The sequence below is a fragment of the Sceloporus occidentalis genome, unplaced genomic scaffold (assembly GCF_023333645.1).
Source record: "Sceloporus occidentalis isolate IW3139 unplaced genomic scaffold, rSceOcc1.0.p SCAF_4, whole genome shotgun sequence".
Lineage (NCBI taxonomy): Eukaryota > Metazoa > Chordata > Lepidosauria > Squamata > Phrynosomatidae > Sceloporus > Sceloporus occidentalis.
Window position 1 is genome coordinate 82,837,195 of NW_028316984.1, and position 22,000 is coordinate 82,859,194.

At 40.3% G+C, this 22,000-nt stretch overlaps 1 protein-coding gene and 2 pseudogenes across 1 annotated transcript; all 3 read left to right on the forward strand.

The window, feature by feature from the left end:
- Nucleotides 1–1,118: 1,118 nt before the first annotated feature.
- LOC149314144 (olfactory receptor 4S2-like) lies at nucleotides 1,119–2,063 on the forward strand. The gene has a single exon (XM_089523381.1). It carries the CDS (start codon nucleotides 1,119–1,121, stop codon nucleotides 2,061–2,063), a length of 945 nt encoding a protein of 314 aa, XP_089379507.1.
- A 7,459-nt stretch (nucleotides 2,064–9,522) lies between these two features.
- Nucleotides 9,523–10,621, forward strand: LOC149314145 (olfactory receptor 4X2-like; annotated as a pseudogene).
- Nucleotides 10,622–17,139: 6,518 nt separating this feature from the next.
- On the forward strand, nucleotides 17,140–18,086 carry LOC149314146 (olfactory receptor 4S2-like; annotated as a pseudogene).
- The last annotated feature ends 3,914 nt before the right edge of the window (nucleotides 18,087–22,000 follow it).

The window sequence follows — 22,000 nt, forward strand, 5'->3', positions numbered from 1 at the left end:
TAGAATAATTAAGAAGAAACTCTTCTACCCACTTTTGAGAAATGACAAAGTTAAAAGTTGCTTTAAAAATAGCAACTATAACTAGTCACTTGGGGTAGATTTTGTAACTGTAATGATAACTAATTACTTCTTAACAGTAAGGCTCCAAGCCCTGATCAGGTTTTAACATTTAAGGGAGCTACTACCACTGACCTGACAATTCTTGCCTTGCCAGTGACAATAGTTATATAATAAGAATGTATACAAGATTATAATGAGAAGGTAACTAGTAATATTAGCATTGCTTTGTTGCTTTTGTGTGTCTCAGCGACCTGTTTTGGAACAACAGTAAGCTGTGGAAACAGCAATTTGGACTGGAAAAAATGAATGAATCAGGTTATGAGTGAAAGAACCTGCACACAAGATTTTTGTACAGATGATTAAAACAAATTATTTTAGAATGTCGTATTCTAGCTTTCACGTTTATTTAATCTTGATTGCAAACTTGCAGTCTGTGTTCTGGGAGCCACCAAGGAATTATTATATTGTAGTCCTTCAGCACATTCTTGATTTACTTTTAGAAATTGTTGAATGCAGATTAAAACATGCCATGTGTTCATTGGTCCTGAATTGTTGTCTAGAGCATTCCTAGAATAAAAAGAATGACTGTAGAATCTATGTTTTAGGGCTGATTAAAGAGCAAAGAGATTGGTTTATGAGTAATGAAGTTAATAAGATTTATTATAGGACCTAAGGAGAAGAAAGTTATGGTGCAACTGCCTGCTCCATTATCAGGACAGATATGAAAGAGCACTAATGCACTGTGAGAAAACAAAATCACCTTATCTCTGATTGTATCAGTTTGCATCACAGATAGAGATAAGAAAAAAAAAACTACCCAAGTATCTTAATTATTTAACTGCATCACTACTTCCTTCTATATGTGCCAAATATTGCTGTTCTGTTCTTCATTTTTCCCATAGGAGTAACTATTTTGTTTTATATTTTTTGAGTAGAATCCAGAGGAATAATGGTATGAATGTTTAATTCTTGGATGTATTTGTTTTGCACATTTCAGCTGACATTTCTCATTTTTCTTAAATGATGGCAGGTGATTAAACTCTGTAGTGTAATTCATCATGTCCACTAATTACATGGGGAATACAAACAACATGTCTGAATTCATCCTTTTGGGACTTACCCAGGACCAGGTCCTACAGAAAGCCTGCTTTGGGATGTTTTTGCTTTTCTACACAGCAATTCTGATGGGGAATCTGCTCATCATTGTCACAATCAAGACCAGCTCCCGACTGATGTCTCCTATGTATTTCTTCCTCAGTTATCTCTCCTTTGTAGACATTTGTTACTCCTCTGTCACTGCTCCCAAACTGATTGCAGATTTCCTTGTCCAAAGGAAAACCATTTCTTATGTTGGCTGCATGGCACAGCTCTTTGGGGTTCATTTCTTTGGTTGTACTGAAATCTTTCTTCTCACAGTGATGGCCTATGATCGGTATATTGCAATCTGTAAACCTCTCCACTACACAACTATTATCAACAAGAGCGTATGTAGCTGGATGGTAGTCTTTTCTTGGCTAGGAGGGTTTGTGCATTCATTAGTACAGACTCTCCTTACCTTACACCTTTCCTTCTGTGGGCCCTATGAAATAGATCACTATTTCTGTGATGTCCACCCACTACTCAAATTGGCCTGTACTGATACCTACATCATTGGGCTCATTGTCATTGCTAACAGTGGCATGATTTCTCTGAGCTGCTTCCTTGTTTTGGCTGTTTCATATATTGTCATCCTAGTCACATTGAGAACTCATTCTTCTGAAGGACGCCTCAAAGCCCTATCCACCTGTGCCTCCCACATCACAGTAGTGATTCTGTTCTTTGGGCCATGCATTTTCATCTATATGAGACCTTCCACCACCTTCTCAGAGGACAAGAGTGTAGCTGTATTCTACACTATTATCACTCCAATGCTCAATCCTATAATATACATCCTGAGAAATGAGGAGGTAAAAAATGCTATGAGAAAGTTGTGGAGCCAAAAAGTGCTTTGGGGTGGGAAATGAATGCTTCTAATTGTATTTTAATAATTTGTTTTATTTATATACCGCTATTCCAAAGATCATAGCGGTGAACAGCAAGTAAGCTAATTAGCAAGTAAGCTAATTTGCCCCCAACAGTCTGGGTACTCATTTTAGCGACCTCGGAAGGATGCAAGCCTGAGTCGAGCTTGGGCCCTTTTGCTGGTCTTGAACTCGCAACCTTGTGGTTTTGAGTGAATGGCTGCAGTACAGGCATTTAACCACCGCGCCACCAGGGCATATTGTTCTTTTAATATTGTGAGCCACTCTGGGTCCCAGTTTTGGGGAAAGAGTGGGATACTACTACTATTAAAATTAATAAACATATAAAAACAGAGATGTAAAATTATGTTTCTGAGGATCTAATTCCATATTACACCAGTGGTGTGATTAATGATGGTGTGGGAGATTGTTGTCATCACAGCTCCTTAGGAGTGCAGGATAAGTCCACTTTAGGAACAGAGGCTAAACATCAGTAAAAATTCCTCCCATCCCATGTTTACATCAAAGGACTAATTCTAATTCTGGTAAATGCTATGTGGGAACAGGATATTTACTATAATCACAGCAATAAGTGGAAGACACAAGCTCTCTGCCTCCACACATGTTCTTGAACTGAACACATTCCCTGTTCCCAACATTGTTAATTCATCATTTAAAAAAATCATGTTATTGCTTATCATGTCATTAATATGTAGTTACTGTAATTCCAACACAGTTGGAAACTATGGCACATGTTTTCACAGAAGTGGTCAGTCTTTTGTGGTTACATGTCAGTGTGGGTAGGCAGGTCCTCTCCTCCCCTATTACTGTATTACTGGTTTTCTTTTAATAAAATAAGAAGTCTTATACTTTGTGAATTTACCAGGAAGGAGCTACAAAGATTTATTCCAAGTCATTTGGCACCCAAACATAAGCAAAGGTAGTAAATACAGCATTGTCTCCTTTGTGTTGCATATTTGTTTAATTTAGTATACCAGCAATCTAACACTATGTTCAGATTTACATGTTTTGAAAAAATGAGTTAGTTGGACAAGCACATTCACTTCATTTTCTACAGACATACACTGACCTTTGGTGAAACTGCTTGTATGCAACTGATAATGGCCATTTTATTTACAAACCCATAAATTTTCCCCAAACAAGAAGGAAAATCTGCACCATCTTTGGAAACAAAGGGGAGAGGGGCAAGCTCAGATTTTCTAGTAAATCTATATGCAGCCTAATCCAGATACAAAGCACATGTATTTCACTGAAAGCAAAATTTTCATGGAAGCTATATTTATTTTACGGAGGGTAACAGCAAAACTTGCATTGATCATAGTTTTACCTATTTGCATTAAATTATCTTAAATCAAGATATTCCATGTTGTTGACAGATATTTCTTCTATACTCTTCTCCAGATCTTACAGTATGACTGTAGGATAACTTAAGGTTGCAATACTGTAATGCCTTCTCAAACTACAGTGGTACCCCGGGTTACGAAATTAATTCGTTCCGCTGCCGCTTTCGTAACCCGAAAGGCTTTCGCAAGCCGAAAAGCCATAGGCGCTAATGGGGAAAAGCCGCGATTTCGTGCGAAATAGCGCCGAAAAGCACCAAAAGTTTTTTCGTAACCCGAAAAAACATTCGTAACGCGGAACAGTTTTTTTAAATGGATTTTTTTCGTAACCCGGAAATTTCGTAAGGCGGCGCATTCGTATCCCGGGGTACCACTGTATAGCCCTACTGAACTATGTATATAAGTATAATGATTCCATGTCTCTGATCCACTCAGTTTCCAAGTCTGAAGGCCTGTCAAAATGAAGGCGAATCACAGGTGCATCATGATTACACAAGGTGTGTTAAGTGGAATTCAGCAATAAAACTTAAGGTAAAGGCAAAATTAGCTCCTATCCCTTCAAATGATCAAAGCAGTCCACCACAGCTGCTGTTCACTGCAATACCTAGACACTGCCCCAACAGACTGGTTTTCTGGGCTGGAGTATGGTTGATTTAACTTAGAATCATAGAATAATAGAGTTGGAAGAGACTGCAAAGGCCATCCAGTCCAACTCCCTGCCATTCAGGAAATCCAAATCAAAGCATCCCCGACAGATGGTCATCCAGCCTCTGCTTAAAGACCTCCAAGGAAGGAAACTCCACTACACTCCAGGGGAGTGTGTTCCAATGTCGGACAGCCCTTACTGTCACAAAGTCCCTCCAAATGTTGAGGTGGAATCTCTTTTCCTGGAGCTTGCATCGATTCCTCCGGATCCTAGTCTCTGGAGCAGCAGAAAACAAGCTTACTCCCTCCTCAATATGACATCCCTTCAAATATTTTAACAGGGCTATCATATCATCTCTTAATCTTCTCTTCTCCAGGCTGAACATTCCCAGCTCCCTAAGTTGTTCCTCATAGGGCATGGTTTCCAGACCCTTCACCATTTTAGTCGCTCTCCTTTGGATATGCTCCAGTTTCTCCACATCCTTTTTAAATTGTGATGCAACAGAACTGGACACAATATTCCAGGTGGGGCCTTACCAAAGCAGACTAGAGTGGCACTATTACTTCCCTTGATCTAGACATTATACTTTTATTGATGCAGCCTAAAATTGCATTGGCCTTTTTAGCTGCCGCATCACACTGTTGACTTATGTTCAACTTGTCTACTTAAAATAAATAATAAATAAAACTTTTATTTTTATCTCGCTTTTTGTAAAAACAATCAAAGCGACATAACAAGAGTTAAAATACATCCATATATACAAAATATCCCCCCCTTAAAAGACAATTCAACAATATAGAATTTAAAATTACATAACAATTAAAACCAATAAAAGTGGCAGAGTCATAGTATATATATATGTGTGTGGGTGGGGGGGGGGGCAAGCACCACATGGTTGAGTAGTTTATTCTGGAAAGGCCTGCCGGAAGAGATCCGTCTTGATAGCTTTCTTGAAGCTAAGTTGGTGATTTGACGGATCTCTTCGGGCAGGCCATTCCAGAGGCTGGGAGCGGTTGCAGAAAAGGTCCTCTGGGAAGTTGCAGTCAGTCTAGTTTTTATAGGTTGCAATAAATTCTTCCCAGAGGACCTGAGAGTATGGGGCGGATTATATGGAAGTAGGCGATCACTTAGATAGGTTGGGCCCAAGCCATGTAGGGATTTAAAGATGATAACCAACACCTTGTACTGTGCCCGGAAACTAATAGGCAGCCTGTGGAGTAACTTCAATATTGGTGTTATATGGTCATTCCTAGATGTTCCAGTGATCAACCTGGCCGCCATATTCTTTACCAATTGAAGTTTTCGGACTAGTCACAAGGATAGCCCCATGTAGAGCACATTGCAAAAATCAAGTCTTGAGGTAACCAGTGCATGTACTACAGTTTTGAGGTCATCCAATTCCAGGAAGGGGCACAGCTGGCGTGTCAGCCAAAGCTGATAACAGGCGCTCTTGACCCTCTCATTCACCTGATTTCTCATCTGAAGTGACGGATCAAGAAGCACCCCCCAGACTGCGAACACAGTCCTTCGAGGAGAGTGTGAACCCCTCTAGGACTGGAGGTTGCAGCCCAATACCAGGTTTAGGAGCCCCTACTGTAAGTACCTCCGTTTTGTCTGGATTCAGCTTGAGTTTGTTTCCCTCATCCAGTCCATTATTGCCTCAAGACAATGATTGAGGGGAGAAATGGCATGTGTCATCATTGCTGATGCCCGAGATATGGAGCAATATATTTGGGTGTCATCAGCGTACTGATAACACCCCGCCCCATGTTTATGGATGATTTCTCCCAGCAGCTTCATATAAATGTTAAATAGCATCAGGGACAGGATTTATTTATTTAGGTATTTATACCTTGTCCTTCAGCCCTAATGGCTCTCAGGGCGGCTTACAATTATTATTTTTAATCAGACAGTTCCCTGCCCTCAGGCTTACAATCTAAAAGACACGAAACAAAAGGAGAAGGGAATGGTGGAGGGAAAGGGGATGAGGTCCAGTGGATCTTCTCTCCCTCTGAGGCCTGGACCAAGGCAAATAGATTGGAGGGAGGGCTCTTCCTTCTTCCAGGCTAGTCCTGATGGAGCTGGACCTGCCTGGTGAACTCCCTCTCAGGCTGGCTGATGGCAGTTATGGAGGGCGGAGCCTCCTTCCTCTCAGGCCGGCACCTTCCTCTCAGATGGCACCCTGAGGGACGCCACAAATAATCTCCGTTTTTGAGGAGCAACTGTCCCCAAGCATCACCCTCTGAAACCTGCTTGGACTCCTAGATCCCTTTCACATGCAGTCTCGTTCAGCCAGATGTCACCCATTCTACATCTATGCATTTCATTTTTCCACCCTAAGTGCAGTACCTTACATTTCTCCATGTTGAAATTCATTTGGTTAGCTTTGGCTCAGCTTTCTAATCTATTAAGGTTATTTTGAACTTTGATCCTGTCCTCTGAGGTATTAGCTACTCCTTCTAGTCTGGTGTTATCTGCAAATTGGATAAGTGTGCCCCCAATTCTGTCATCCAAGTCATTGATAAAGATGTTGAATAGCACTGGGCCCAGGACAGAGCCCTGTGGGACCCCACTGGTCACTTCTCTCCAGCATGAAAAGGAGCCATTGTTGAGCACCTTTTGGGTTTGGCCGGTCAACCAATTACAAGTCCATGTAACAGTTACGTTGTCTAGCCCATATTTCAATAGCTTGTTTGCTAGAATGTCATGGGAAACCTTGTCAAAGGCCTTACTGAAATCAAGATATACTATATCCACAGCATTCCTTTCATCTAACAAGCTGGTAATTTTATCAAAGAAAGAGATCAGGTTTGTCTGGCATGACTTGTTTCTCTAAAACCCATGTTGACTCTTTGTGATTATGGCATTGCTTTCTAGAAGTTCACAGACTTTTTAATGATCTGCTCTAGAATCTTTTCTGGCATAGATGTCAGACTAACTGGATGATAATTGTTGGGATCTTCTTTTTCCATCTTTATGAAGATGGGGACAACGTTTGCCCTCATCCAGTCTGCTGGGACTTCTCCTGTTCTCCAGGAGTTCTCAAAGATTATTGCCAATGGCTCTGATATTAGTTTATTGTGTGTTTTTCAGGCTATGTGGCCATGTTCTAGAAGAGTTTCTTCCTGACGTTTCGCCATCATCTGGCTGGCATCTTCAGAGAATGCTTGCCTGGAAAGGACTTGGCTATATATATTGTATGACCTGGAAAGGCAGGAGTGATTTGCATGTGTATTGTTCTGTTGCTAATGACAGACCTCAGGGTGGGAGGGTTTGCAAAATAGGATTAGTGTCTGCTTGATAGTGCTTATTGTCTACTGGGAGATTTTTCATTTGCATTTGTTGAGTTTTCATCTTGCTATTTTTCAGGACTGGTAGCCAAACCTTGTTTACTTTAAGGGTTTCTTCTTTCCTGTTGAAATTTTCCAGGTGTTTGTGGATTTTAATGGCTTCCCTGTGCATCCTGACATGGTAGTCGTTGGCATGGTCCAGAATTTCAGTGTTTTCAAAGGGTATTTTATGCCCAGGGTGACATGTTCTGCTACTGCTGATTTTTCTGGCTGGCCCAGTCTGCACAAACCATTGATTAGGGCTTCCAGCATTGTGCCTGCATCCTTGTAATCTTTATGTATAGGACTGGGAAGATCCATGGCTTTGAATACTCTTCCTTTGTGCATCTTTCTTGCTGGATCATGGGTCTATGTCAAGGACCTGCAGCATATTTATGCCCATTGGCTAATTTAAAAAAAAAAATTCTAGAACCTCCCTTGGGACCAGCAGCCAATGGCTTGGGGACTAGCAGCAGTCCAGGGACCATCCCTCTGAGCAGCACTGGACTAAATAATGTGTGAGTTTAAATGTGTAGCTTGAAACATGTTAATAATTTTTTTTAAAGAAAAAAATTAAAAGTAGTCACTCCCTTTGTTTGCAGTAAGACTGACGTCAGTGTGGAGGGGAGGTTAATTTTTTTATGCCCAGCTGCAATAGAAACAACCTCCATGCCTCTCAAGTCATAGAACCATAGATTTATAGAGTTGGAAGAAACCCCAAGGGCCATCCTGTCCAACCCCCTGCCATGCAGGAACTCACAATCAATGCACCCCCAACAGATGGCCACCCAGCCTCTGTTTAAAAAAACCTCCAGCGAAGGAAGCTCCACCACATTCTGAGGTCCTATGACCTAAGGAGAAAAGCCCTATCATTGTGTCAATGAGATTTTTTTTTCTGATACCAATAGCAGCATGATGGATTTGTCATTATGCACATTTATAATCATGAGCAGTTGGGCTCTTGATGCAACAGGCAGTTTTAAGTTTAACATGAACCATGGAGTGGACAGGACTGTTCTGAATGAATAGAGATAACATAGACATTATGATAATCTAGCCTCTCATGTGAATCCTACCTATGTATGAGCAGCAAGTTGGTGCACACTATCCAGTCTCTCCTGCTTAGCATCATGATGTGCAACCCTGGCAAAAGCTGGTGTTCTGGCTTGCCTCTCCTCTGGCAAACCAGAGAAATAACTGCAGAACAAATGGTGTATTGTTTTTCTGGCTTGTTATGGGAAAAACAACTCATGGAGCTGAATTCTGCAGAGATAATGTGTCGCAATAAACAGACAAGGGAATTCAAATTCTTTTCTTCCTCTGCAGCATATTGCTGGGTCATCATCACAAGCAAATGTCTATTGAAGTCTGGGTTCTTTGGGCATTTGAATGACCTCAGTTTAGTATTGTTTTTAAAATAAATACATATAGCATTTCTATGTCTAACTTTATGAAAGGTAATGGTTTCCCTTTGACAAGGTTGCCAACTCGTGTCCGACTGTAGAGGGTGATGCTAATCTCTGTAATTTAGCTGAGGGAGCCAGCAATGTCAAAGACAAACCTATGTGATCATGTTGCCAGCATGACTACACAGAATGCTGTTACCATCCCACCAAAGTTGTACCTATTTACCTACTTGTACTTTTACATGCTTTTGAACGCCTAGGTTGGCAGAAGCTGGGAGTAGTGATGGGAGCTCACTCCATCATGCAGCACTTGGACCTCCAACTGCTGACCTGCCAATCTTGCAATCATCAGAGTCAGCGTCTTAATCGCTGAGCCACCTTCTCCCTTTGTTACTTTTCCACAAATATAGCTAGAAAATGTGTTTTTCAAGCTTTAACAATTTAACCCCATCTTGCAATCAGTTCTTCTGTTATAATTCTTGTATCCTACCTAGATTTATTTTTTTGACTTGGAGAGTACATATTAAATTATACAATTTTTTTTAGATGATATGAATTTTAGTGTATGAATTTTAGATTTCTGTGGAATTGTGAAGCTCTTTATGTGATAATTTTTCACTGTTGTGTGTAACAGGATACTTTGAACTAACTCCATCCCTCATTTTTGATCTTGGCAGGTGATTCGGTTCTGCATTGTAATTCATCATGTATCCTAGGTATATGTCTGAATTCACCCTCTTGGAACTTACCCAGGACCAAGACTTACAGAAAGCCTGTTTTGGGATATTTTTGGTCTTGTACACAACAACTGTGTTGGGGAACCTGTTTATCATTGTCACAACCAAGACCAGCTCTTGACTGACTTCTCCCATGTATTCCTTCCTCAGTTACCTTTCCTTTGTAGACATCTGCTACTCTTCTGTTACTGCTCCGGTGGTACAGTGGTTAAATGTCAGTACTGCAGTCACCCATTCACAAACCACAAGGTTGTGAGTTCAATCCCAGCCAGGGACTTAGGGTCAACTCAGCCTTGCATTCTTCCGAGGTTGTAAGAATGTGTACGTAGCTTGTTGAGGGCAATTACCTTACAGTTATAAAGTGCTTAGAGACTGCTTAGTGTGATATAAAGTGGTATATAAATAAAACTGCTATTGCTCCCAAACTGACTGTGGGCTTCCTTGTCAAAAATAAAGCCATTTCCTTTGTTGGTTGCGTAAGATAGCTTTCCTTCATCCATTTGTTGGATGGCTTAGAGATCTTCATCCTCACAGCAATGGCGTATGACTGCTACATAGCAATTTGCAAACCTCTCCATTATACAGTCATCATGAGCAAGAGCATATGCAGCTAGATTATGACAGGTTGCTGGCTGGGAGGATTTGTCCATTCAATAGTACAGGTTCTTCTCACTGTACATCTCCTGTTCTGTGGACCCAATGAAACAGACCATTCCTGTGATGTTCACCCACTACTCAAATTAGTCTGTGCCAATATCTACCTTGCTGGACTCATGGTTATATCCAATAGTGGCATGATTTCTCTAATCAGGTTTGTTGTGTTGACTTTTTCATATATTGGCATTCTGATTATATTGAGAACTTATTCTTCTGAAGGATGCCTGGAAGCCCTCTTCACCTGTGCCTCTCAATTCACTGTTATGACCTTCTATCTTGGTCCATGCATTTTTATCTACCTAAGACTTTCTATCACCTTCTCACATCACAACACTGTGGCCTTATTCTATACCATTATTACTCAACTTCAATTTGTAAATCCTTCAATTTACAAACAAACAAATAAAAAAAGCTTCTCTATATAAGCAGCATGTTCAGCCAATACCCAGGTCCCATGTTGTATTTAGGGAGAGCATTCCACATCTGTGTTCTTCCTGACACCTTGCTTGCAGCTTCTCACTTTATCTGCAGGCTGAGGTCTTACACAGATGTATGAAACTTCTCTTTTTTTCTAGGACTGGGTGGGGGGCATATCCTCCAGCTCTGAACCATACCTGACCTGTTGAACCAAAGGAGGACATGGCTGGCTATCATGACACATTAAGGTTAAATCTAGGGGGGAAACCTCTTGAAGACAAGCCAATCTCAGAATGTATGTGCAGTTCAAAGCTCAACACCTTTTTGGACAGGAAACATCCTTCCCCAGAGGCACACTAATGAATTTGTATGATGGGAAGGACTTTCCAAAACAGACCCAGCAATGATGGGTGGTATTTTCCATGTTACTGGATCAGCAAATCTACTTGGGTTTTTAATCTAATCTTTAAAAAAGCTACCCCCCCCCCCCACAATAGATGCAGCACCTTGAAGAATCCTAATCTTCTCCTTAAAAGTTTGGACTAGAACCCAGAGCTCATTTAGTACCTCAGTGACCTGGAAGCCACCAGATCCCACTGGGACCAAGCAAGTAACCTGTGGCTTCTCATGGTCCCAATGCTTAACTGTGAAGTGCAGATGGAATTGAGAACTTTATTAGATGTGATGCCTATCAGCTTTGGCTGATTGACCAGTTTGTCCCTTCGTGGACAAATTGACTACAGTATAGTCATCTATGTAGGTGGGGTAAGTGACTGTAATGTACTCTGAATGACCTTGATGGTTTCAGCTGGTAGAGAATGTAGTCATCTAATTGCTTATGGGGGCTAAGATATCAGAACACAAATAACTCTGTTTTGAGCAGCTGGTTTAGATTCCAAAAAATTTCCAAGCTCAGTTTTAAAAGCCATCTTGTCACTTTGAAAGCCTTCAGTGAATTGTAGCCTGAATCCATCCAAACCTGCCCATGCCCTAAGATCAGCCACAAAGACCTTGTTCATCGTGTGCTCACCAGTAAAATGTATTGCTAATGGGTATTATAGACAGAGCTTCATCTGTGGTGGTCCCCAAATGTCATCCCTGGGGATGAACAGAGAAGGACAACATTCCCAGTTTTCTATTTTCCTCCCCCCCCCACTTTAAAAAAAAGCACCAGGTTGTCCATTTGCCACTTTCAGTTATAGTAGATCCAGTGAGTTAAATGCTGACTGGTAAGTTAGTACTCATATAAATTCCTTTGATTTGGCAAGCTTATTCCAGTTGGGACTGTCTGCTGGAGTAAATCTCTCCTTTTGTACTGTTGGGATTGTTTTAAATATTTTATTCAATGTATTTATATTTTATTATTGCAACTAATTATTTGGTGGACAGCCTTGGAGAGGCTTTGCCTTGAAATGCAGAACAGAAATGTTTAAATAAATGTATCTTCTAAAAGTTCTGAGGAGGCATCCCTTGGGTACAATTAAATTATCAAGAAATCTTTCTAAATGTGATGTTACATCAGTTTTGGCAAGAAACTCAAAAAGCTAATAGTTAGGCATCCCTTCCAGTGTATGTCTTAACTGTGGGAGGTGGCCTCCCACTAAGGGAGTGGTGGTATGTCATTGTTGCTGAATGGTGCACTTGGCCCCCAGATACCATCCATGTAGCATTATCTTTAAATATTTCTACAAGAGCTTAGGACAAGCAGATGAATGGTTTCAAGAATGTGAGATGTGGCAGTGGAAAGGTAAGGAGGATGGCAATGGAGGAGACAGAACCAGAGACCCTGAAATTGTTTTTATGGTGGTGGTGGACTCAACACTGGGAAGCACATAGTTATTAATTTTGTCTACTTGCAGGTGAAGGCCAGGTTACTTTTCCTATCCATTAGCACTGAAACATCCTTAAAAAAGAAGACTCCCATAAGCACAAAATGTTACATAGACGTTCTCTCCATGTGTTCAGTGTAGCTTACTCCCAAGTAGGTATGCATAGGATAGATTGCAGGTAGCCTATGGCCTGGTACAGACCACCTGAAAACAGTCTGCAGGCACCCATTTTAACTCCGGAGGGACACTGCAGCTGCTATACCATGTGACGTCCCTCTGGAGTTAAAAGAACCTGTTTTTCTGGGTTCCTTTACTGGCACCTGGGTTATGTCATGAGCACGCCAATGGTTCACTTGTGACATAACGGACATGGCGCAACATGCAGAAGCTATGCGTCCTTTATGTGAAAATGGCAGTGGCCGTGTGGACGGGCTGCCGCCATCAGGCTGCTGCCATCACATACTAGCGTTCCAGACCATGCGGTTGCTGAGCGGTCCAGAACCCTAGTACCTCTGCCACCACACCCCTTTTGGCCCATCTGTCTCGAGCCTTTATTACCCTAGACAATAAAGACGATCAATGTCTTAATCTTTCTTAGTGTTGGATCATTTAATGCACTTCTGATTGATAATTCCTAAAGACACTTGGCTACATAGGAATCTTGGTGGTCCAATTTTGTTTGATTATTTCAGGGCAGGGCTCAGCCCATCAGCATAGTCTTGGAGTGGCTTGAGCTTTCTCTGCCCTGAAATTCATGAGCAGAATTTCACACTCAACTAGGCAGGAGAGTTTTCTTCCTTCATTTGGATGCATCAGTGATTACAGAGTTCTCTTCAGTAAATGAGCTTCCCATTCTGTGAGTGCACAGAATTTATATGTCATAATGCCATAACCTTTGCTTTTTCTCAAATGCAAGGTTGCACCAGTCAAATGAGTCATCAGGACTGAAAGTGTCAAGGGTATTTCCAGGGTAAGTAGATCTGTGATTTCTTTGTGCCTCTGTAGTACCAGGGGCTGTAAACTATATTTCAGAGGAAGCAACTGGCAAAACCACGTTTGAGTATTCCTTGCCTAAGAAAAGCCTAGGAAATTCATGGGGTCACCACAAATCCCAACCTGGTGACTCTCAAGAAAGAGTCGATCGATCCCCAAAGGGGTCGTGGCCCCAGGTTGGGAGCCCCTGCTTTAAGAGATGGTGGGAGTGGTGTGAAGCTCATTGGGAGAGGAAAGGAGAGGCCTCGGATTTTTTAAAATTAAAATTTCAAAATTTCAAAATTTTAATTTTTTAAAGAAAATTGATTTTTTAACACTTTTTATTCTTTTAAAATTTTCTTTAAAAACATCACATTTTAACCAAATCTTCACTATGTATATATAAATACATTTAGGTTGTGCCTATGATATTGTAATTTGAAAGTATTGTTTTAATTTTGCTAGTTGCTTATATCACAACTATTAGCAATGGCATTCAGTGGTATATGGAAATTGCGATTTATGAATAACGTTAGTGCAAAAAAGCATTATTAAACATTCTGTATGGTGTGAAATGGGAGGAGGAGATCAATGGGGGGTGACAACATGAGTGACTGCATGGGGTGACACCAACCCTAGGGGACACCACTGTGCTTCAGCAGCAAACCATTCCTGGGACTTCCCCGTGAATGGTTTGTTGCTGGAGCATTCCTGGATCTTCATGGGTTAAGTCCTGGATAAGTGCAATGTGTCTGAAAATCTTCAGCATGATTGCAAGACTTTGCCAGGAGTATAACTTTTACTCCTGGCTCCCTGCCACCCCCACCCCCCGGTCTGATAATCTTCCTGGTTAGAATTTGAATTTCAGGTGCTGTAGGCTATATTTCAGAGGAAGGAACTGGCAAAATCATCTGTGAATATTTCTTGCCTAAGAAAACTCATGGTGTTGCCATAAGTTGACAGGTGACTTCAAGGCATTTGCACATTCATACATTCTTCTGGCATTTGAGATTTTGTACTAAAATAGTGAATCAGTGCTTTATAAGATATCCCTAAATAGCTTGGGTCTTGGGGACCTGCAAGTCAATACCATCTCATATGATGGTATAAGATCCCCACCAGTGAGATTTACAGAGATAGAGAACACCTAAGTAACTCCTGGCTAAATTTCCAAAACCTCCTCAGGGTTCTGGGGACAAAAGCCTCTGAAAAATAATTTCTAATCATCTGGTCTTTCAGCCTTAAAGACACAAATGGAGTGGAAACAATTCAAATTTTGCTCTTTATTTCTCTTCATGGCTTCCAGGCTTTGGGGGACAAAAACTTGAGAACCCCTCCCCCCAATTTTTCTTTGTTCATGGAAACCAAATGGGATTTAGAGTGAATCAATCAAACTTTTAATTAATTTATGAGGAACTTAATGTTCCTCTTCATCTAAAAATCAGCTAAGGTAATCTATTAATATCTCTGTCAGATAAATATTTAATAATAAATAAATAACTGCATGATGAGTACATAAGATAAGGCCACAGCTTTGTTCCTCAGTTGTGGAACTCCTTCCCACAGAAAGTCATGCTCAGTCAGTCACTGGGTGCTTTCATACCACACAATCATAGTGATATCATTCCACTTTAAATTCCATGGCTGCCTCCTGTGGCATCCTTGGGTTTGTAGTTTGGTCAAAGGAACCAGAGGAGCTCCCTGGCTGAGAATTCTAAATGACCCTTCATGAACTGGGATTCCCAGAATTCCATAGGACAGAATCATGGCAATTAAAATGGAATCTGAGCGGCAGTCACTCTCTAGGATCTCAAGCAGAAAAGTGTTTCCCACCACTGGTGGTTGGTGGCTCCAATTCTCATTGAGCAACACATCCACTTTGGGATCTAGTCTGAACTTTACAAGTTCAACAAACAAAATAAGGTAAGCATCTTGTATAGGTCCTTTAAAGCTCAGATGGAAATCTGGAGTAGATTCATCATCCCACTGATCCGTAAAGCACCATCTACTACTGTTCCTACTTGGTCCTTTTAAATGGGCAAGGCAGGGGCTGATCCTGGGGCCTTCTGCATGTAGAAGGGCCTACCACAAGTAAATATGCCTTCTTCCTCTTTTTCTCACATTTTGAAATGTAATCAAATTCTTCATTTTCAAATAGATGAATTTAGGACTTGGGCTCACAAAGTGGGATCAAGTACTTTGATTTAAAATATTAAGAATTTAGCTACTAGAAGGGGGAAGATTTACCAGAGAGGCCCAGATTGTACACTGCAAAACTCTTCTTCCATTGCTCTTATAATACAGGTTTTGTTCCAGTTCGTTATAATATATGAGAGCTTGGATTTGTCCATTTGTATACATTTGCATAAGAAGCTAAAAGTTCATGGGTGTCAATTTAACACTTAAACTGACCCAAAAGGTTGGAGGACAGATGGACAACCAGACAAGATGGACAAGTTTAAAACTTTACTGACTGGTCAAGATCCTTTATTCAATTCATCTTTAATTTAGAAGAATTGTAATCTAGTGGATATGCGATTCAATCCTATACTTTCCTGTTCAGAAGTAAACTGCACTGAGTTCATGAGGACCAATTCCCATGTGAGTGAGAAGCTGAAGTCCTAGCCAGATGATTTTAAATGATGAATTTTAAATGTGAATTGTTTTAATATGTGTGTCTTATTTGTCCTTTTAAACTTATGTCTGTTTTTAACTGATGTTATAATAATAATAACAAATAAAAACTTTATTTATATACCGCCCTTTGAAACATCAGGGCAGTTTACAGCTATAATCATATACATCATATACATCCAACACAGATTAAAAACAATACAATTAAAACAATAAAAGAACTTGTGCCGAGTCACAAACTACTAGCGGCGGGGGGGGGGAGAGGGGGGTCTCAGGGCAGAAAATCAGGGGTAAGCCTGCTTGAAGAAGAACGTTTTCAGCTCCTTCTTAAATTGGGCCAGGGAGGTTGCTGAACGGAGCTCGATGGGCAGCGAGTTCCAGAGAGTAGGGGCCGAGATGGAAAAGGCCCTTCTGGTGGTATTGACCAATCTGGCCTCCGGAACTCTTAACAGATGCTGCCCGGTGGATCTGAGTGTGCGGGGCGGATTGTTATGTGTTTGTTAACCTGTTGTTGTCCCCCCCTCCATCTGTGGGTATGAGTGTGCGGGGCGGATTGTTATGTGTTTGTTAACCTGTTGTTGTCCCCCCCTCCATCTGTGGGTAATGTCAGCGATAAATAAATAAATAAATAAATAAATAAATAAATAAATAAATAATATCCCAGTTATATGAGGGGTTAAGCCCTACTGAATGCATAAGGTATAGGGTTGTACTTTGAAGGAAGGTTCAGAAATTTTTGTTTTGTTTTGGATTTTGAATTATAGAAAATAAGCTGAGCAATGTCTTTTTATTATATCTTTGCCAACCACAATATGTAAAACTTGGAACTTCAGTGGGGAAAAAAAAGGAACAAGAGCTCCATGAGACATATCACTTGTGTATCATCATTCAAAGTAGATGTTCTTTTCAAACTTACCAGCTTTTTAAATATTTTACTGCCTTTCATTCTTTTGGATCAGGACATCAGTAGCAACCATGTTAATTTAATTATTATAATGTTTTTGATTCATTTTATAGGGGAAAGCTATCAACGGACCCGATGGATTCTTAAAGTACCATTTTGCAGGAGAATTTTAACTTCTTTCAAGTCAATGGAGATCACAAATAAGGTGACAAAATTTATCCTTTTGGGATTCTCTCAGAATGACCAGATTCAGAGAGCTTGCATTCTCCTCTTTCTGCTCATCTACTTAGTCATTGTGGTGGGCAACCTTCTGATCATGGTCACTGTGAAGTCCAGTCAGCACCTCTCCACACCAATGTACTTCTTCCTTTCTGTTCTGTCCTTTGCAGACATTTGCTATTCCTCTGCAACTGTACTCAATCTGATAGTAGATTTCCTCAATAAGAAGAAGTCTATTTCTTTCAAAGGCTGCATTATACAGCTCTTTTCTGTGCATATCTTTGGCTGCACTGAAATCCTCATCCTCACAGTCATGGCTTATGACCGCTATGTTGCCATCTGCAAACCCTTCCACTACACCTCCATCACCTCCACCTATCATCAGCTGGTGGCGACCACATGGTTGGGAGGACTTGTGCATTCCTTGGTGCAGACCTTCCTCACCATAAAGCTGCCTTTCTGTGGGCCCAGTAAGATTGACCACTATTTCTGCGATGTATACCCTTTGCTCAAACTGGCCTGCAGTGACACCCACATCGTTGGGGCCTTGGTTGTTGCCGATACAGGTATAATTGCTTTGGGCTGCTTTGTGGTGTTGGTGGTGTCTTATGCGGTCATCTTATTCACTCTCTGGGTGCAGAGGGCAGGCACAAGGCCCTCTTCACTTGTGCTTCTCACATCACAGTGGTGCTGCTTCTGTTTGGGCCCTGCCTCTTCATCTATGTCCGCCCTTCCACTACCTTACCAGTGGATAAAGTTTTTTCTCTCTTTTACACTATCCTCACTCCCATGTTGAACTTGATCATCTACATTCTGAGGAACACCGAAATGAAAAATTCCTTGAAAAAGTTGTGGAAAAGACACAGTGATGTTGTGAACCAAAATAAATGGGGTCAGTGCCCAGCTAAAAAGTGAAAGCTGAATGGGCCAGGTCCCTTTGCATGATGAACCCTTAGAAGACTTCCAGCCTGCTGTTATTTACATTTTCAGACTCAGTGAAGATCAAATCTGTTTGGAGAGAGATAATAATCTTTGTGAATGTCCTTTAAAAAAAAACATCCAAAGCTGTGGGAAAGGGTGATGAAAAAGAGAAGTAGTGGTATTTGTAATCAATCCTTTTTTTGATTTACCAGTTCACTACTTCTCTCCCCCTAAGGTACTTCCCTCCCTCAGGGTAAGTACCTAGTGGGATGGTTGTTGCTGAGAAAGAGTGGGCAGGGAAAGGTTTATGCGCACACTCCCACTGATGTTTTCCAACTTTCTGAAAGTTTCCCTTTCTGAAGCTTATTTTCTCTTTCTCGAGAACCTTGCATATTCTAACTATGCATGCAGTTTTCAGTGGGAAAAGAATACTTTACACATTAAAGAAACAAACTGCTTTTTCTTTGGATTAAACCCCTGAGCATGTTGATAATAAAATAACCATTTTAGGAAGAAGCCTAAAGTAATAGTGTCAATTTTTGACACATTTGCAAATAGAACAGAGGGACGAGGTCTAATACTTGGGGTAAAATTGATAGAATTTTGAATTATTTTTATAACTTTTGTACTTGAATTTTTTCTTCACCATGGAGGAATCCAGACAGTGTGTTTTTAATTATTTTATATTTTATGTTCTAGACTACTTTGCATCAGTCCTTGTTTAAGAGATGGAACTGGTTTTTCATTTGTATGGTATATGGCCTAAGGGAAGCTCTTGTATAACAGGTTTTCATTAGCCAAACCTCATGGTTTCTTTTCTTTCTCCTCTGCTTGATCTGTCTCCCAGATTTTCCAAAAATCATTCTGTTCTTCTCTCTTGTGTAATTTGAATCTTTGTAGATATGGTGGTTGTTATTGTTCTGACCATTTTAGGCTTATGTTCTCCTTTTTGCTTTAAGGTATTTGTCATCTGGACTCTATCCCATCCTTTCTGTTGTTGTTGATGTTGTGTGCTTCAAGTTGATTCTGACTTATACCAACAATAAAGTGACACTATCATGGGGTTTTCTTGGCAAGATTTGATCTGAGAAAGTTTGCCATTGCCTCACAGGCTGCAAGAGAATAGCATGCCCAGGTTTTTATGACTGACTGAGGATTCAAATCCTGCCCCCCCCCCCCCCCCCAGCGTCAACACTTAAACCGTATACTATACTGGCTCTTTATCCTTTCTCTTACTTTGTACCTTTTCCCATTTGGGTCTAATTATTTCTTCTTTTGCTGTCTACAATCTCTTTTACATGAATGATTCGTACCTTTGTTTTTTATCTTCCAGTCTATCTACCACTTTAGCTTGGTATCCCTTGTACTTGTACTTGTACTGTTTCAGTTTGGAGGTCTTCTTGCATATAAAGTGCAGTTTTTCTAAAACTAGAGCTATGATAATGATGATGATAATGATGATAATCATAATCTTAGCTCTAGTTATAGAAAAAAAATTGCACTTTATATAGCAAGAAGATCACCAAACTGAAAGAGCATGATGATGATTTGATTAATTTAAATCCTGCCTTTTCCCCAATGCTGAAAGTACCTTACCAAATATTAAAATCACAGCAGATTAAAATACATACAAAACATCACTAAAATATATTACAGTTATTTTTAAAATACAGTTAATCTATAGAATTAAAAATTCATAAAGAGGCTGAAAATGAAAATCAACAAGACTGCACACTGTGAAAAGATCATTGCACCAATTCAAAACAATTGGAAAAGAACTGTTAGAATAAAAACGTTTTCCCTTGCTGGTGAAAGACAGCAAGATAGGGTCCAACCTAGTTGCCCTAGGAAAGGAGTTCCAAAGTTGGAGCAACCACCAAGAAAGTTTTCTCTCTTATTCTCACCAAACATGCCAGAAAAGTGGGTGGATTGAAATAAGTCTCTCTTCCAAAAACTTTCAAATGCAGATATAACCCATAGAGGAAGATAGGGTCTTTCAGCTAGTCTGGACCTAAACCAGACTTAATCAGTCACAACCAACCTTTGAACTGTGTCCAGAAATGGACCACAGCCAATGGAACTATTACAACAAAGGAGTTGTACAGAAGGTTAGTTTTGAAAGTATTTTTAGTGCAAGATCCTCAAAGTAGTTAGTTACCATTACAGTTACAATGTTAAAAGTAACATTTTCCTTGTAGTGGTTTGATTCAGTGGTGTCACTGGGGGTGGGTTGACCCTGAGAAAGTAATATTCTCTTAGCCTCAGAGGAAGCTAATGGCAAACCTCTTTGAAAAAGAAAATCTTGCCAAGAAATCCCCATGACAGATAGCCTCAGGATTGCCATAAAACAAAACAAAACAAAAAGCTTCAAGGTACACAGTAACCACAACAAATAGGGAATGTCCCTCCTGGAGGACAGGAGGCCAAAACCGGGGAATGTCCCACCTAAAATCGGGACATGGCAAGCCTAGAAGAGGGTGGCTGGCTTTATAAAAAGTCTGATACTGAAAAAGATGAAAAATGCTGCAGGTTGTAGCCACCTATACATTCTGAGGGCCAAAATACCCTAAAGGGATTACATCCCATCTAATTTTGGCAGCTAAGCAGAGTCAGCCTTGGTTAGTATTTGGATGGAAGACTGCTATACTATAACTATACCATCATTTGGACTAGTACTAGCATAAAAATAACTAGAAATATGATATATATCTAAATAGCTATATCTAGCTATAAATATAGATAGGGCCTATCTTGACGATACCAAATTCCATTTGATTTTGGGAGCTAGGCAGCATCAGTCCTGCTTACTACTTGGAGCTGCCATAAATTGATAGGAAACTTGATTTGCGTTCCTATCGTTAAGTTTATTTTGGTGGGCCCTGGTCCATTTTTTCCTTGGTCTGAGTGAAAACTGAATAATTCATATTATTTTATTTATTGATCCCAAATCTCTATTCTCACCCCCCCCCCCCCCCGGCCAAATTCCCATATTCTCCAGACAGAAAGGGCTGGCTAGTGTACACAGCCAGCCCAAGACCTTTTGGTGTTTGTCATGGAGCAGAAAATAGTACCATCCTCCAATCAAATGCATTGTATTTCAATGACTTCATATTGCCTGGGAGTGGCCATGTGTGAATTTGAACCAACTTGGTTATCTTAGTGGACTGTAGCCACTTTATATTGGGATCAAGACTTCATGGATGGAAGATAGCACTCAACAGTTTGAACTTCTGTACTATAATGTATATTAGTGAATCTTACAGACTTGGATAGTGCTTCAGTGAATTATTGTTGCCAGATGTTTACTGTATTACTGTTTCAGTATTTTATGTTTAAATTTATTGCAAAAAGTTTTCTCTCTCATACATTATACAGTTTGAATTTTGTTCTTTCCTGTCTCCATTTAGATATATGTGATTACATATTACATGGTGTTCATAAATGTTTACTATTGGTTGTAAAAACATCATTGGTTGATGCATTCTTAAAACCTATTTTTGTGGGATTATACAATATTTATTCCCCCCCTCCTCCTCTTTTACTATTGTGCTTCTTTTGTTCTGTGGCTTTTAGTACCTGAGACTTTCCCCTTTGTTTCTGTGGCATTGTACTGAAAGCCAGGAGAATTATTTTGCCCAGCAAGACAGAAAACCCCTCAAGTATTCTTCCCCTTCCCTGAGAGTGAATAACACATTGTGTGACATGTGTTTTTCATAGTCTAATGATATCCAAAATCTGCTGCCTAAGGCAACCACCCCATTTTCTGCTTAATGGTAGGGCTGGCCTTGCCTTGCTAGGGCACAATTTTGGCCAGTTCAACCATTTGAATTAATTCAGAGATGCATTTGGTATTCTCACCTCTAGGCCATTCCACATCAAGTTTCACAGGGACTGTATAATTTGTTTGG